Below are 13,992 nucleotides of genomic sequence, written 5' to 3' on the forward strand. Positions count from 1 at the left end.
CACTTTTTATGTAAAAACCTGGCAAAACACCACATTTCAAAATGAGAATTGATTAATTTGAAGAATACTTCTACAAAATGGAGATTGAAGATGATCTGAGCACTGAAAGTAAAACATGTTGCTATTTGCTTCAATGCTGAGTCTGTAATAAAAATAATTTCATCAACACCTTTCCCATGGCAGTTTCTGGTACCAGGGAGTGCTTTACACAAAGTGTTAAGAATTACCAAGGGCAGAACTCATTCAGACACAGATTTCTTAAAACCCAGGTGGACCAGGGAGCCAGAACAGCAAGGGAGAAACAAATATAGCAAGTAAGGAAGTTCTGGGCTTGCAGGTATTTTTTAAAGTCACATTTTGTCTATCAAACAGGGCCACACAATCAGGATGAAACACATTCCTTCTCCCTTCCGCATTAAGTTTTCCAAGAAGTATTTTATCAAAAAGGCTCTTGGTGTCCCTCAGAGTTGGAACTCAGCTAAAACCAACGCCAGAGATCCCAACAGGGGAAGGGACAATCCCTCACAGCTCAGCTTGACCTGCAGAGCAGCCAAGGGGTGCAGGGGGGATTTCTCAGCACTGAGCTGCTGGAGCAGGAAATGCTTCCAGAGGCTGCTCTGGAGCCCAGGACAGGACTGGGGCTCTGTTCCCAGCCCTGTCACTGCCATGACATCAACTGGGACCAGTCACTTCCCATGGGTGTCCCTGGCTGTACAGACACTCACACTGAGCACACTGAGCACCCTGACTGCTGCTGAGTCAAATGAGGGGATCAGAAAGCTCTGCAGGACTGCCCCAAAGCACTTGCTGCAGGCTGTTCCCCTCTCAGCTCTGAGTGCTGGGAAAAGGAATGTGAGCAGGGTGATGATGCTGTACACAAAGTTTTGGAGCACTCAGTGTTCTCAGAAATGTAAATAACACCACAAAACACCACATGGGATATGTAAGCTTCTTTAATAATAATAAATTTATTAAGTGGCAAGAAGCCACTCTGCTTTGTAAACTGATTTTACTCAATCACAGTCCCTCTATTGTTTTCCTCATTTAACATGAATACATTCTGTAATTTGTATGTGAAACAATTACATAGACATATGTTCTGAACCCTTCTCGCTGATTTTACTGGTCAGAAGAACATTAAAACATGCAGAAACAGCACCTATAGGCCTTTTCTCATTACATCTCCTTTGCTGCTAAGCTAAACTGTCTCTGAATAAGCCAAGTCTACAGAGTTTTTTTCCTTGTCCTGTGTTCTGAGATGCAATGGGGCCTGCCTGCAGAAATGTCTGATAAAACCTCACATATAATAATTAATTCAGAAGGCTTTGTAAGCAATAGCTGCAGTTGCTTCTTCAGACTAGAGAGAGCTTCTCATGCATTAATGCACTTAGTTAGGTTTTGTGAGGAGCTCAGAGGACGTGGCCTCTTCCTGATACAGTTAGTTGAGCCTGGACTCTGCACCACTGATATTGTTCAGCAACTGTGTGCACCAATAATTTAAAAAAAAAAAACCAAACTAAACAATACATCAGGCTGTTTTCATCAGAAACAAGTAATAAATCTTATAATGATAATTAAAAAAAAAAAAAAAGGGAATTTCTGACGTGTGACATTTCATTGCTGGAGAGCAGATCAGTGCAAAGTGAGGTAAGCCCAGGGCTGGGGCTGTGTCAAACCAGGCGCCGTCTCTTGGAGTCCCTCTCCATGTCCTCAGGGGGACAGTCCCCATTGCAGCCCAGGGGGGACACCAGGTTCAGCAGAGGGTCCTCAGAGGCCCCTCCAAACAGGGACAGCAACAAAGCCACGCCATAGCCAGTAGCTCGTTCACCCTGGAACAAAAGCAGAGCCACACAGTTCACACTTGGAGGAGCTGGATCAGTTGTAATTTGGCTGCTGATGCAAGGAGAGCTGTGGTGGTCAGCAGCCACTGCCAGCCCCTGTCTGTGCTGCTGGATCCTCACCACCCCTGGAATCTGTCCCAGCTGGATTAAACCAACACATGGGAACAGAGCTCCCACTCACTTGTGGGGTGGAGGGAGGCCAGCACTGCTCAGGGCAGGGGATCTCCCACCCAGCCTGAGCCTGGATTTGGAATATGAGCTGAATAAACTGGGTGTAAAGAAAAAAAGAAGCGAGTGGAGTGAATTGGCTTGGTTTTTAGGGAAAAAAAATAATATACACAAGTTCCACCAAAGGGAACATATTTTTGGAAGGATGATAAATTCTGGTCAATCATCTTAAAACAACGTGGTTGAAAATGGAAGGCTGGGATTACTGCCATGAACAGAGACCAGGCAAGTTGTCAATGCTCACAATGATAAAGATGTCACTGATTAAAGTGGCTGTTAAAATATCTTAAAACCAAAACGAAAAACACAGACAGATGAAACCACCAAACCAAGAAACTCAGAAGAGAGAAGAGTCAGTGCTTTTCTAAAGGACCCTTCTCCACCTATTTCTGTCCCTCTGAGCTGGATGGACCCAACACAGCAGCAGCAGCTGTATTTCCCAGGTGTGTTTCCCCAGGTGTGTTTGATTCCCAGCTGTGTTCCCCAGGCCTGTCCCCAGCTGTTCCCCCAGGTGTGTTTGATTCCCAGCTGTGTTCCCCAGCTGTTCCCCCAGGTGTGTTTGATTCCCAGCTGTGTTCCCCAGGCCTGTCCCCAGCTGTTTCCCCAGGTGTGTTTGATTCCCAGCTGTGTTCCCCAGCTGTTCCCCCAGGTGTGTTTGATCCCCAGCTGTGTTCCCCAGCTGTCCCCAGCTGTTCCCCCAGGTGTGTTTGATCCCCAGCTGTGTTCCCCAGCTGTCCCCAGCTGTTGCCCATCAGGGCAGGACACTCACGGCGTGCACGGGAGCCGCGATGTCGATGTGCACCCACACCCCCGGCCAGTCGAAGCCGATGTGGGAGGCAATGAAGAGCCCAGCACAGGAGCTGGGGGTGTTGTCTCTGTCCTGTGGGAGCAATAAAAACAGAGTTGGTCTCACCAGCAGAGAAAATGTAAATGGTTCATTCTGCCTAGAGGAAAGACAGATACACAAATTTCATATAAAGCTTAACGAATGGCCCCAGAACAGTCTTACAAACCAACTTTACTGTAAATCCTTGACTTAGTCCCCAGCAGCAGAGTGGCCCTGCTCAATTCCTCTCCTGTCTACAAAACACATATGTTTATGTAATAGAGAAAGAAATCTTACTGCTACAGAGTTCTTCATATCAGCTACAGCAGAGGTAAATTCACTGAAGTGGAGCTCAGGGCAGTACACCAGAGGATGGACCAAGTCTCCACAGTTCCTGCCAGCTTTAACACAAGCCTTTTCCCACTCTTCATTATTGGTAAGGACAGCAGCATGGTATTTTCCTGTAGCAATTCCCTGGTGAGGTAAAGGACAAAATCATGAAGAAGTTACTTTCCACCACTGCTCATCAACATAACCTTGTATGAAACAGAACAGGTGCTTGAAAATAATGGTGTTAAATTTGTAGCTGCGTACCACTCTGTGTATGACTTGAAATGGAAGCTATTTCATGGACAATAAAATCCTGATCACTATTAACAAACCAGTTCTGGTAATTATAAATTGAACTGCAAACATGAAGCACTGACCTGCTTACATCAGCTGCTGATGTCATCAGAACACCACTTTTAATTTAAGTATGCAAAAGCAGAAAAGTTGCATGAAGAAGAGAAGCTGAGTTATGAATGAGGAGCTGTACCTGAGCTCCAGTGAGAGTGGCCATGTCCAGAATGATGTCAGCCCCAAGGTCCTTGCAGGCGTAAGCGACTCCATCAGCCAGGATCAGGCGCCCCTCTGCATCAGTGTTATTGATTTCCACAGTTCTGGGGGAAAACAGGGCATGTCAGGACTCACCTGGCTGGACTGGAACACTTCAGACAGCAGCCTCAGACCTCATATGCTTCTCTTATTTGACTCTGTAGGGCTGCTATTCCCCAGCTCCAAGCATGCAGACAGAGCACACAAGGAAAAGGGAAATGACAGTGCTGCCCTCGTGGCAGGCTCTACTTGTTGAGCCTGTGTGATGCTGGGATTCTACAAATCACTGCCAAAGAAGTAACATCTGTTCTTAAAACAGATTCTGATCCATTGGTGGCCCGTCTTTGCTGCCACAGTGCAGCTGCAGATGGACAAAGAAAACTGGTTCTACTACAAAAACCACCTAAATTCTGAGTGCTTTAAGGGAAGTGCAGCTCATGATATCCATGTATTTTGATGTATCTCTACATTCCCCACAGGAAAATCTAAGCATACTTAAAAATTGCTACTATGGATGTCTGAAATGCAATTATTAGTATTTAGGGAAGCTGATTTATAGACAGCTTCACAATCTGCATGGCTCTCAGATTAACAGAAAAATGATTGATTTCTGTTCTGTTTATGAGAAAGGGATAGACACAATCTTACTTTCCAGAGTAAAGAACATGAATGTCATCAGGTCTCGTTGCACGTGGTCCCACTGCGTTCTCAGCCAGACAAAAAACAGCATGAAGATTGTCCTTAAACCCCTGTAACAACCAGAGGGGAGAAAAGGCTTTGATCCACATCAAGCTGATTTATTGGAACGGAAGTCAGTGAGGAGTTAAAACTCCTTGACAGCAATGCTACAATTTTCAAAGGAATTCTGGTGGGGTTTTTGGTGGGTGGGTGTTAGTTGGGTTTTTTAAAATGTGCCACTCTGGCACAGAGCATTTTTAACCTGTTTTGTTGTGTTTTTGTTTTTTTTTTTCTTTTTTTCCTTAGCCTCCTCTTTTCTAGTTTATCTCATAATGTTTTAATTTTGGTTTAAAGTCAAGTGCTTATGTGGTTATGGATGGTATTTTAAAATGGATGGTGATTCTGTTATTTATACAGAAGTTGTATTGTGTGGAGGGATTCTAGGAACAGAAAGGGAGTCAGCAGCATTTAACAAATGAAAACATTGTTCCTCCTTAACAACACCAAATTCTGGGGGAAAACCTGGCTCTTAATCTCTTGATAAAAGTCTGTGGCTGAAGAAATCTGGGCTTGCTGAATCAGCTCATGTTCTGAAGTCTAAAGGGCAAAGGCATCAATCAAAACCTTTCAAAATAACAGGCAGCATTTACAAGCCAGAAAGTAATCCCAGTTTCTAGCCCAGCTGGTGGGCAAACAGCACTGCTGGAGATGGACCTTCCCTCCATGACCCAACTATTCACAGCCTCACTGCACTGCACTGCATTTTCCTCCTCCAAGAGAGACATGTTGTTAATCTACTGTCAAAAAGTGAAAATCTATTTCCAGTATCAGCTGCCTTTTCCTGAAGCTCATTCTGCCTGCAGCTCCTCAAAAGCAGGATTCACTATGCTAACATGCAGGATCACGATAACAGTAAAAAAATCAAAAATTGAAGTCAATCTTTTTCTCTTCTCCCTTGTGTTTGAAAGCTCACAATGGAAGAAATGCATCTTTCTAGGAAAAATCACTTGTTTAATTTTGCCATCCAAAGCCTTTTAAAATCAGGTTGTATAACTGCTGAACAGCATGCAGGCAGATATTTTATGAAGATGGAAAATAACCTCTGCCCCTCTTCCCACTGAGCTTTCTATCCAACACACATTTCCCACTTCAGTCTCTGTGACAAAGCACAGCTCAGTGAAACCTCTTCCCCCTTTCTTTGATTCTTAAAAGCATTAAAAAAAAAAAGACTTGAAACAGTAACAACAACTTCTTCCCAGTGCCTCTCTGAACATATTTTCTGCAGGGATGTCATTTACAGGTCTTCTCACACGAGACTGTAAAATGAGGCACTGAGTTCATTCCTTTGTTTTTCCATATAAAGATTTCTCCAGGCTCAGTCAGTCCAAACACATCTCTGGCAGTTTATTCCCTGCTGCAGTAATTGTGTATGAACTGACAGATCACTGGTGCTCACATCTCCTCTGACTGTGAATGGAACTTCTCTCAGGGCAGGCAATCACACACAAAACTACTCTGGAAATAAGGACTGAAAGGATGTCCCCCAGCCATGGCTATCCCAAAGCTCTGCATTCCAGCTCCTGTCCCTTGCAGACCTCTGACAGAACTTTCTGAAGGATTTGGTTGTGCAAGGTCGTTATTCTGCCTGAGATGCAGCTACAAATCTGTTTTCAATTTTAATTCTCAGCAGATAACTGTGAAGTTCACAATCTTTCCACATCAAACATGCTGTTAGGGCCAAGGTACAGAGCTAGACTATTGAGAAATGGGAATTTGGCACTGATCAGCCCCTGGACAAAGCATCCATCAGATCTATGCATTAATCTGCAGCAGTAAATATTTTTTGAACTTTGGATACTCCTTGGAGGCAATAGCTGCTCTGTCAGCAAGACTCAATCACTGGATTTGTGGAGAGGGCAGAGTTTTGTTGGCAGCAGCCACTTTTCCCCAGCTTGCATTGTTAAAGTGCAAAAGGAATATTTGTAATTCTTCATATTTCAATACCTGGCTTCTTCTCAGCTCCCCCACTACTTTCTGACCACAGAAGCAAACCAACAAGCAGCTCCTGATGACACCAGAGCTGCTATTGACCCACTAGGTTAATATTAGACCTGGCACAGGACTTGGATATAGAAAGACTTCACATCCCAGAGTCACTCATCCCCTTCTTTGCTAAGGTGACAACAGCTGCCCCAAATCCCACAGCTTAAACAAAATCAGCACTGGATAACTCAAGTATAGACCTGATTCAAGGAACCAGAAACCACTCAGTCCACAGAACAAACTCTGAAATTCAAGGAAGACCCTTAAAATAAAAAAAATCAGCACTCAAGGAATTTCTCACAATTCTCAAGATACCAGTAAAGATGTGAAATATTTTCCTGAAATAGCAGAAAGAGCAGAGTGGCTCAAGCTCACTAAGAGCAGTGGCAGGTCAGAACTTCAGGATTAGACAGGCCTCTGTCTCTGGGAATATATCCAAGCTCCTTGGCAGGGCTGGGATACATGATATCAATTAACACATTTTACTTACTTGCTTTACAGTGGCTTTGAAGGCACCCAAAATAGCAGCTGCTCCACCACAGTCTCTCTTCATTCCAGGCATAGTAGTCTGTTTAAAGAGAACCACAGAATTTTTTTTGTCTTTGAAGGAGAATTTCACAGTAATGCCTGCTAGAACCAGTGTTTCTGATGCTTCTGAGACTCTGGTTTTGACAGTGCTCAGCTGTCATCAACACAAATAAGGAGCATGTGCCTCTGCTTATTGGTGGTCTTGGAAGTGAAAAATACTAAACCTGGGCTGCTAAACTGTTAAAGAAAACATTGTTTACAAGTTTCACACTTGCAAGGCCAACTCCAATGGGTTTTGCTTCTATCTTTGAAACCAGAAATGAAAAATCTTTGTTCCTACTTTCTGCCTTTCAGCAGGCAATATTTAAAGGGCAAAATATCATGTTGCTATTGAATTGTTCTGCAGTGGTCCTTGAATCCCATTTGGTCTTCTCCCCTGATAGCTTGTATCCATATGGACGCCAACAGAGCAAGCATTTAACTCAATAAAAAGGTACTTTTGTTTCCTACAGACATTATCTGAACTGCTTCCATCAGAAAACAGCAGTGCAAGCAAAGGCAGCAGCAGAACAAGGGTTTCTGTACCTTCCCCTTGATGCTGAGTCCTCCAGTGTCATACACAATACCTTTGCCCACCCAGGCAATGGTCTGTGTGGCACCATCTGGAGTGTGGCTGAGAACTGCCAGGGCTGGAGGATGCAGAGCTGCCTTTCCAACTCCATAGATACCTGAAAACAGAGAATTTAACCTGTGGGGAACAAAGACTGCAAGGAGCCCCTGTGAGTATTTTTTTGGAATACTACAGGCAATAAAACAGTTAAAAAATGTGCAAATGAAACATCACAATGGTAAAACATTCCAGTCATCTGCTAAGAAAAAAGTGTAAAACTCAACAAGTTGTACCTCCAAAGCCTCTCTCCTTCAGCTCCTCATCTCGGATAATGGTAGGGGTAATCCCAAGATCCTTGCCAACTTTTTTTATTTCCTTAATAATTCAGAAAAAAGGACATTGTCAGTCAATCATCAGGACACATTTGTGCTGTGTTAAGGGGGTACCCAGTTAAGGGGTTTTTGTGATTTTGCATGCATACACATACAAACATCCACTATTTTGGGAGTGGTGCTGCTTGTCCAATGGCCCAACTCCACTGACACATCCTTGACTTACTATGGCATGAAATATAAATTTGACCTTTAGACACTGCCAGTAAAACAAATCTTCTGAGGTAAAGGACAACTGTTCACTCTAGTGGATCATGATGTAATAGGACAGGAATAATTTCATTCTCAACAGCTTTCCAGATCTTTATGATAAAACTCATTTGGAAATCTGTCAGCTGTCCCATGATTTCAGCAACTCTGGTCACCATCAGGTTAAGACAAGAATCCAGTGCTGTGACCAAATCAGGAACTCATTTTTACAGCTTCCCAGTGCCCTACCCCAAGCTGTAAACTCTGCCTCCTTCCAACTCTGCACAGTTCTAGAAAATGTGAAAGGCCAAAGGCAGAGCCTGAGCACCCCTGGCTGGATTTTCTTCCCCCTGCTAACACACAGCTTGCACTGAGAGACAGCAGGGCTTGATTACAGCAGTGTGGAGCTCCAATTAGCAATTGTCACTCATCAGGGGCATGACCAACCTCCAGGAAGGTGTCAGTGTTCATCTCGCTGCACGGGGTGTCCACGATGCGCGCGGCCAGCCGGACGCCCTCGGTGGCACTGGCCAGGCACTGAAACACAAGGGAGGTCACTGAGAGGGGCTGGGCCTTGGCACAGCTTTGCATTCATCCCCCTGCAGCCAGCACCACATCTGTGCCTCCTCTGGAGTAAGTTAATGCTTAACTGCCACCACCACAGGCAGGCTGACCATTATTTTTGTATGTGTCCAGCTTATTTTACGATGTGCTTTAATTTCTAAGCAACTGTATTCTTCTGCTGAGCAAACTGGCGTTGCAAAATTAGTATTTTCCTCCATTACCAAAGGGACATCAAGAAGGCAAAGTGAAATGGAGGAAAGAAAGATAAGAGGCAGCTAATTCAGGAAGTCACAATGAGCTTATGGGCTGCTGGGGTTGGAAACCTGCAGAGATTGTGTAATCTGCAATATAGGAAACTGCAGAGTTTGTACAGGGCAGCAGAGTGGCTGAAGGAAATAAAGATTACTGTGTGAGACATTCTATATGGCAGGCCCATAGGGAAACTGGAATATTCCATGTTTGTGTAAAACATGCACTGTTCCCTCATTTCTGCGGCAAAATGGACTGACCCTCGCTGGACTGAGCAAAAACTTATCTCAGCAAGAGTGGACAGAATCAAAATGGTCAAGGCTGTTTCCTTACAGAAGGATCTCCTGGCAAAAGGACCATGAAGACACCAGACACCAAAATTAAACTTTTAACTCCCATGAACTAACAACTTGAAGCCCTAAGACCTGGGGGAAGGAAACTGTGCAAGCTTTCCAGGAGCCACACTACACTGAGGACCACACACAGCTCAAGGGTGAGTCAAGATGGGTTTCACAGGAGTCTGAGGTGTTGGACACTCACTCACTCATGCTGAGCTATCTGAAGTTTGGCTTGGCCAGACCAGCCTAAGGACTCCATACCTTTGTATCCCAGCACACTCCTAAACCTTGGCTTGCTTTGGAAAGGTGCCCAATTCCCTGCAATTACTTCTGATTGCTTTACTGTCCCTGAAGGGGCAAGGACCTCCTCAGGAGCCAAGCTCTGTCTGGAGTGATTCCCTGTTAGGGCCAGGCAGGTAAAAGGAGGTGCTCTAACCCCAAGGCCAAGCCCCAGGGGAGCAGCATGACTTCCAGAAATAAGCTGTGCCTGTGTTTGTGTTTCCAGAGAGCTCCAGAGAGCCTGGATAATGGCAGCCTTTAATCTTGCAAAGCTCTGACAATCCCTGCTAGTCCTCACCATAAAATACCCTGTACAATGCACTAGGTGTAAAATACAACATGCCAAGGGAGAGGTTTAGATAAAAATGTCTTACCACATGCCTCTTCCATGCTCTGCATTAGCTCTCTGGTGCTGGCTGAATTTAAGGGGTGCAAACTCAGCTAAGAGGAAGCCAGTAATATTTTTGGCATTGACATCAAGGGGAAAAATGGGAGGTAGAAATAATTGCAGCTTTGTTTTTAAGTTAAAAATAACCCAAGTGGTTTGGAATCTACCTATCTGAAGGAACTATTTTTGACACCAGCTATGCTTTTTCTGATTTGGGGCATGGAAAAATGGAGTGATCAAGAGTTGTGCTCTCAGCACGCCTGTCTTTGCCACCTTGCTGAAAACTGGGCTGGCACCATTTTCTGGGGCCAGATCAGTTCACAGAGTAAAGACCAAGCACAGAGGAAAAGACACTGAAAAAACCCAAACCCCTAAAGCTGTAATTCTGTGAATTTCAAATGCAGCAACGCCATACCCTTTGTCAAATCCACTGCCAAAACTTTTAAGGGATTTCTGGAACCTCACTGACTGATCAGCTAAGGAAGTATCCATCTGTACCAAAGCACAGAACCTGGAGCACTGAACAGGGAGTTCCCTAATAGATTAACTGCAAATCTTGGAAGAGCTTTTAAGTTTATGGATCTTGAGGAGGAATGACCTGGCATGCCAACAGTTACTTGATGTGGAATTTCCTCTCTGCAACAGTCAAACAAGGGAAACAGTCTTTGATTTGATTTGCTGCCATTGAAAGATGATTTGGACATATTTCACTGTCATGTACAGCTCATCTCCCAGCTGTTTTGTTTCTTAGGGTCTTGTTTTTGGCCACAGTTCTACCAGAAAAACTCAAAGAGGTACATCAGACAGAAATAGCAGAGGCCATGTGTGATCCCTGTTAAGTGACTTTTAGTGACTTCATGTGATATTCACCTGCAGAGTCACACACAGCTTTTGCCTGGGTAGAAAAAAGTGAGAGCCCACATACCAAAAGCAGTGTAATATTAAAGGCTAAAACCAGAGTCTGCATCTGTGATACACGTGAGAGAGGAGACATTTTCTGTGCTGTTTGTTTGGTGATTTCCACCCTGAAATGTAAATTCTGAGTAACATCCTCAGCATCTGCTGCAATAATCTGTTCAGTATTTCCACTCATAGATGCTGTGAACTGATCGAGGAACCCTAAACTAAGATAATTACACAACACCTATTCCAGAGGCAGCTGAAGACAGATGCGTTCGCACATGCAACAAACTGAAGGAAAAGGTGACAGAAAACCCCCAAAATCTTACTTTGAGTGTTGCCACCTCCATTGGTCCGTTGTTCTGGCCAACCAGGAAGAACTCCACGGTCACAGTTTTCTTCTCTGTGCGTCTGGAGGCGCTGGAGCGATGTGTGAACAGGGGGAAGGCCCTGGCCAGCGCGCAGGCGGAGGCAAAGACCTCGGAGCGCTCACACACCATCTGCAACAGCAGCAAACACGTCACCAGGGCTGCACTGACAGCATCTGGGCTCTTACTGGGGAAAAAGGAGCTGGGTGGGAAATAACATTGCCCAAGAGAAGCTCATTCATGGTGCTCTGCATGGACAGAGGCAGCGTGAAAGCCACCCAGTGAATTGGTCCAGTTCACTTCCCGTATGGAATGAGTTACACTGCTGCAATTAGTTCATCCTTCTACAGGAGCTGGACTGCTGTAATTATATCAGTGCAATTAACACAGGTTAGCCTACAGATCAGGACCAAAAAAGGCACAGGAATCACCAAAATGTGCTCAAAACAAAAGTGAAAGTGACAGAAATTCTATGAGAATGTGAAGGCAGAAATTGTATGAGAATGTGGCCAGTATTAACCCAAAAGCTCATTAACAGGTAGATTATTTTTCAGAAGTTCATTATAGAAATTACCAATGGAAAGCAGCTTCAGTTAAACATTTTCAAAGGGTAAAAGTTATGTAGAGTTATTACTCTTGCAAATAAGTTTTCCAAGTGAAGAGTATTACTAAATTTTGTCACTGACACTGACTGTATGAGTCTTCAACAACTCACAAATCTGATATTAATTGTAGAACCCACAGAAACAAATAAATTCATCGAGCTTGCATAGAAGATGACCAAAGAAGTCCAAGAGCTAGAGGGGGCAAAGGACTCACATTGGAGCATTATTTGCATCAAGACTTTTGAAACTCACTGAACAATACAAGCAGAGCACCTCTCATGGGTTCTGTGATACAGACATAACACCCTCCACTCCTGAAGCATGTGCTGACATCCCAAATCCTAGCTTGAAAAAAGCCACTAATAGTTCATTTTGCATGGGCATTCCTGGCTGAAGATGTTCCATACGAATCCAGCCTTAATTTCCTCCTCCTAATGTGCTTGAGCATGCACAAACCATTACAGTCAGGTCTTGCCTACATGCCAGTGCAAAACCACTCATGTCAGTGCAATTATATCAGTCAAACTTGTCCACCTCCAGTCTCCTTGGAGACAGCTACAACCCGGAAAAGTCGAGAAACCACTCGCCAGACGTTTCACCAGCAGCATTTCAAGAGGCACTTACAACAATGCATCTGTGGACGCCCCCGGGCAGGCAGTTCCTGACCAGGCGGGTGACGAACTGTGCCGCGGACGGGCTGTTGTGCCGGCTGACCCGGGACGGCAGCGCGGCCACCGTGGCATAGTTCAGGTACAGGGGACAGCTGTCCGTGGGGTTGGGGTTCAGCGTGCTCAGAGCAGACTGCCAGATCTGGGGAGAAAGGAAGCGTTTAGAGACAAAGAACTGAGCCAGACTTTCCTTCCCACCTCACTCCTGCTGGATATAGGCACTTTTTAATGACAGGGGTTTAGGTGTTGGAAACAAAGAAATTGTGCACAACAAGCTCTGGAGTGAAGAGAAACAGGAAATTTGACAAACCTGTTCATTAACCAGGAAATATAAACGTACTTTCCATTACAAGCATCTGCTTTAAGCCGTATGAATTACAATCTAAAACCACACTGTTTAGTGCACAGGCTGGTTCAGAGCTTTCTTAACTTGAGACAGTTTTCCTAGTGATAAATACGAGGAATGATTTACTAGCTCCGAATTATTATTTCACATAGCAATTTAATTAAAAACAAATAAAACCAAGAAGGGTAAATATTGTCTTAAGACACTGGGGAGCCCTGTATAAAAACCCCTGCCAAACATCTAGCGACCTAAAAGCCGCAATGCAAAACGTTTATCATTCTACCACAAGCCATCACCGCCACCAAACAAACAGGTCCGCACTCCCACCGCAGTGGCGGCGGGCGGGGAGGGGGCTCCCAGCGCTCACTGCAGCCGCCCCCTGATCCCTCAGAGAGGGCAAAGCGCCTTTCCCCGCCGGGGTGGGCACAAGGGCTGCGGCAGCGGCTGCCCGGGCGGCCCCGCCGCAGCAACAGGCTCGGCCCGGCCCGGCCCGGCCCGGGGGGTGCCCGGGGCACGGCGGCGCTCGGGGCCGGGCTCGGGGCCGGGGCCGCGCAGCCCCCGCGAGGCCGCTGGGCCGGGCGGACACGCGGCGCGGGAGCCCCGCGGGCGCTGCCGGGCTCTGAGGGGGCGCGGACCCGCGGCGCGGCCTCACCTCCTCGGTGACCCGCGGCTGCAGCTTCCCCCGCAGCTGCGCCCAGGGCAGGCGGTGCAGGTTGTGCAGCTGCCCCAGCACGAGCAGCGGGCGGCTCTGCGGGTCCGCCTCGCCCGCGCTGGCCTGGAACTCCAGCTGCACGTTCGCCATCTTCCTGCCCGGCCCGGCCGCGCCGCCCCGCCCCGGGCCCGGCCCCGGCTCCGCGGGGCGGGGACGCGCCGGTGTCGCGGCAGCGCCGGGCACGGCCCGGGCAGGCTCCGGGCACAGCGCTCAGCCGACAGGGCTTTCCGAGTGCCTTTCCACAGTGCACGTACGTGGTGGGTTGAAGTAGAGTAAAATGATTATTCTGACTTTTAGTACTTGCCAAGCGCCTCCTATTAATGTTTGGTTAGCGGACAATTATCAGCATATGCTGATTGGGAAG

The 13,992-nt window shown here is 46.1% G+C and overlaps 1 protein-coding gene across 1 annotated transcript; it reads right to left on the bottom strand.

The window, feature by feature from the left end:
• Window positions 1-935: 935 nt before the first annotated feature.
• Window positions 936-13,743, bottom strand: NPEPL1 (aminopeptidase like 1). The gene is made up of 12 exons (XM_063172581.1): window positions 13,569-13,743; window positions 12,527-12,712; window positions 11,259-11,429; window positions 8,659-8,748; window positions 7,924-8,005; window positions 7,606-7,748; window positions 6,983-7,060; window positions 4,420-4,520; window positions 3,713-3,836; window positions 3,193-3,369; window positions 2,839-2,949; window positions 936-1,829 (listed from the first exon to the last, which is right to left on the bottom strand). Exons 1-12 carry the CDS (start codon window positions 13,716-13,718, stop codon window positions 1,671-1,673), a joined length of 1,572 nt encoding a protein of 523 aa, XP_063028651.1. The 5' UTR covers window positions 13,719-13,743; the 3' UTR covers window positions 936-1,670.
• Window positions 13,744-13,992: the final 249 nt, after the last annotated feature.

The sequence above is a fragment of the Melospiza melodia genome, chromosome 19 (genome assembly GCF_035770615.1).
Source record: "Melospiza melodia melodia isolate bMelMel2 chromosome 19, bMelMel2.pri, whole genome shotgun sequence".
In the NCBI taxonomy this organism is placed as follows: domain Eukaryota; kingdom Metazoa; phylum Chordata; class Aves; order Passeriformes; family Passerellidae; genus Melospiza; species Melospiza melodia.

What these genes read in the sequence shown, in the direction of transcription:
- NPEPL1 (XM_063172581.1), bottom strand. Translation starts at nt 13,718, where the DNA reads ATGGCGAACGTGCAGCTGGAGTTCCAGGCCAGCGCGGGCGAGGCGGAC. An exon ending in GCGTCCACAGATGCATTGTT is followed by an intron (nt 11,430 to 12,526) that starts GTAAGTGCCTCT and finishes CTGCTGTTGCAG; the next exon opens with ATGGTGTGTGAGCGCTCCGA. An exon ending in CATGTTCTTTACTCTGGAAA is followed by an intron (nt 3,837 to 4,419) that starts GTAAGATTGTGT and finishes GTTTTCCCCCAG; the next exon opens with AACTGTGGAAATCAATAACA.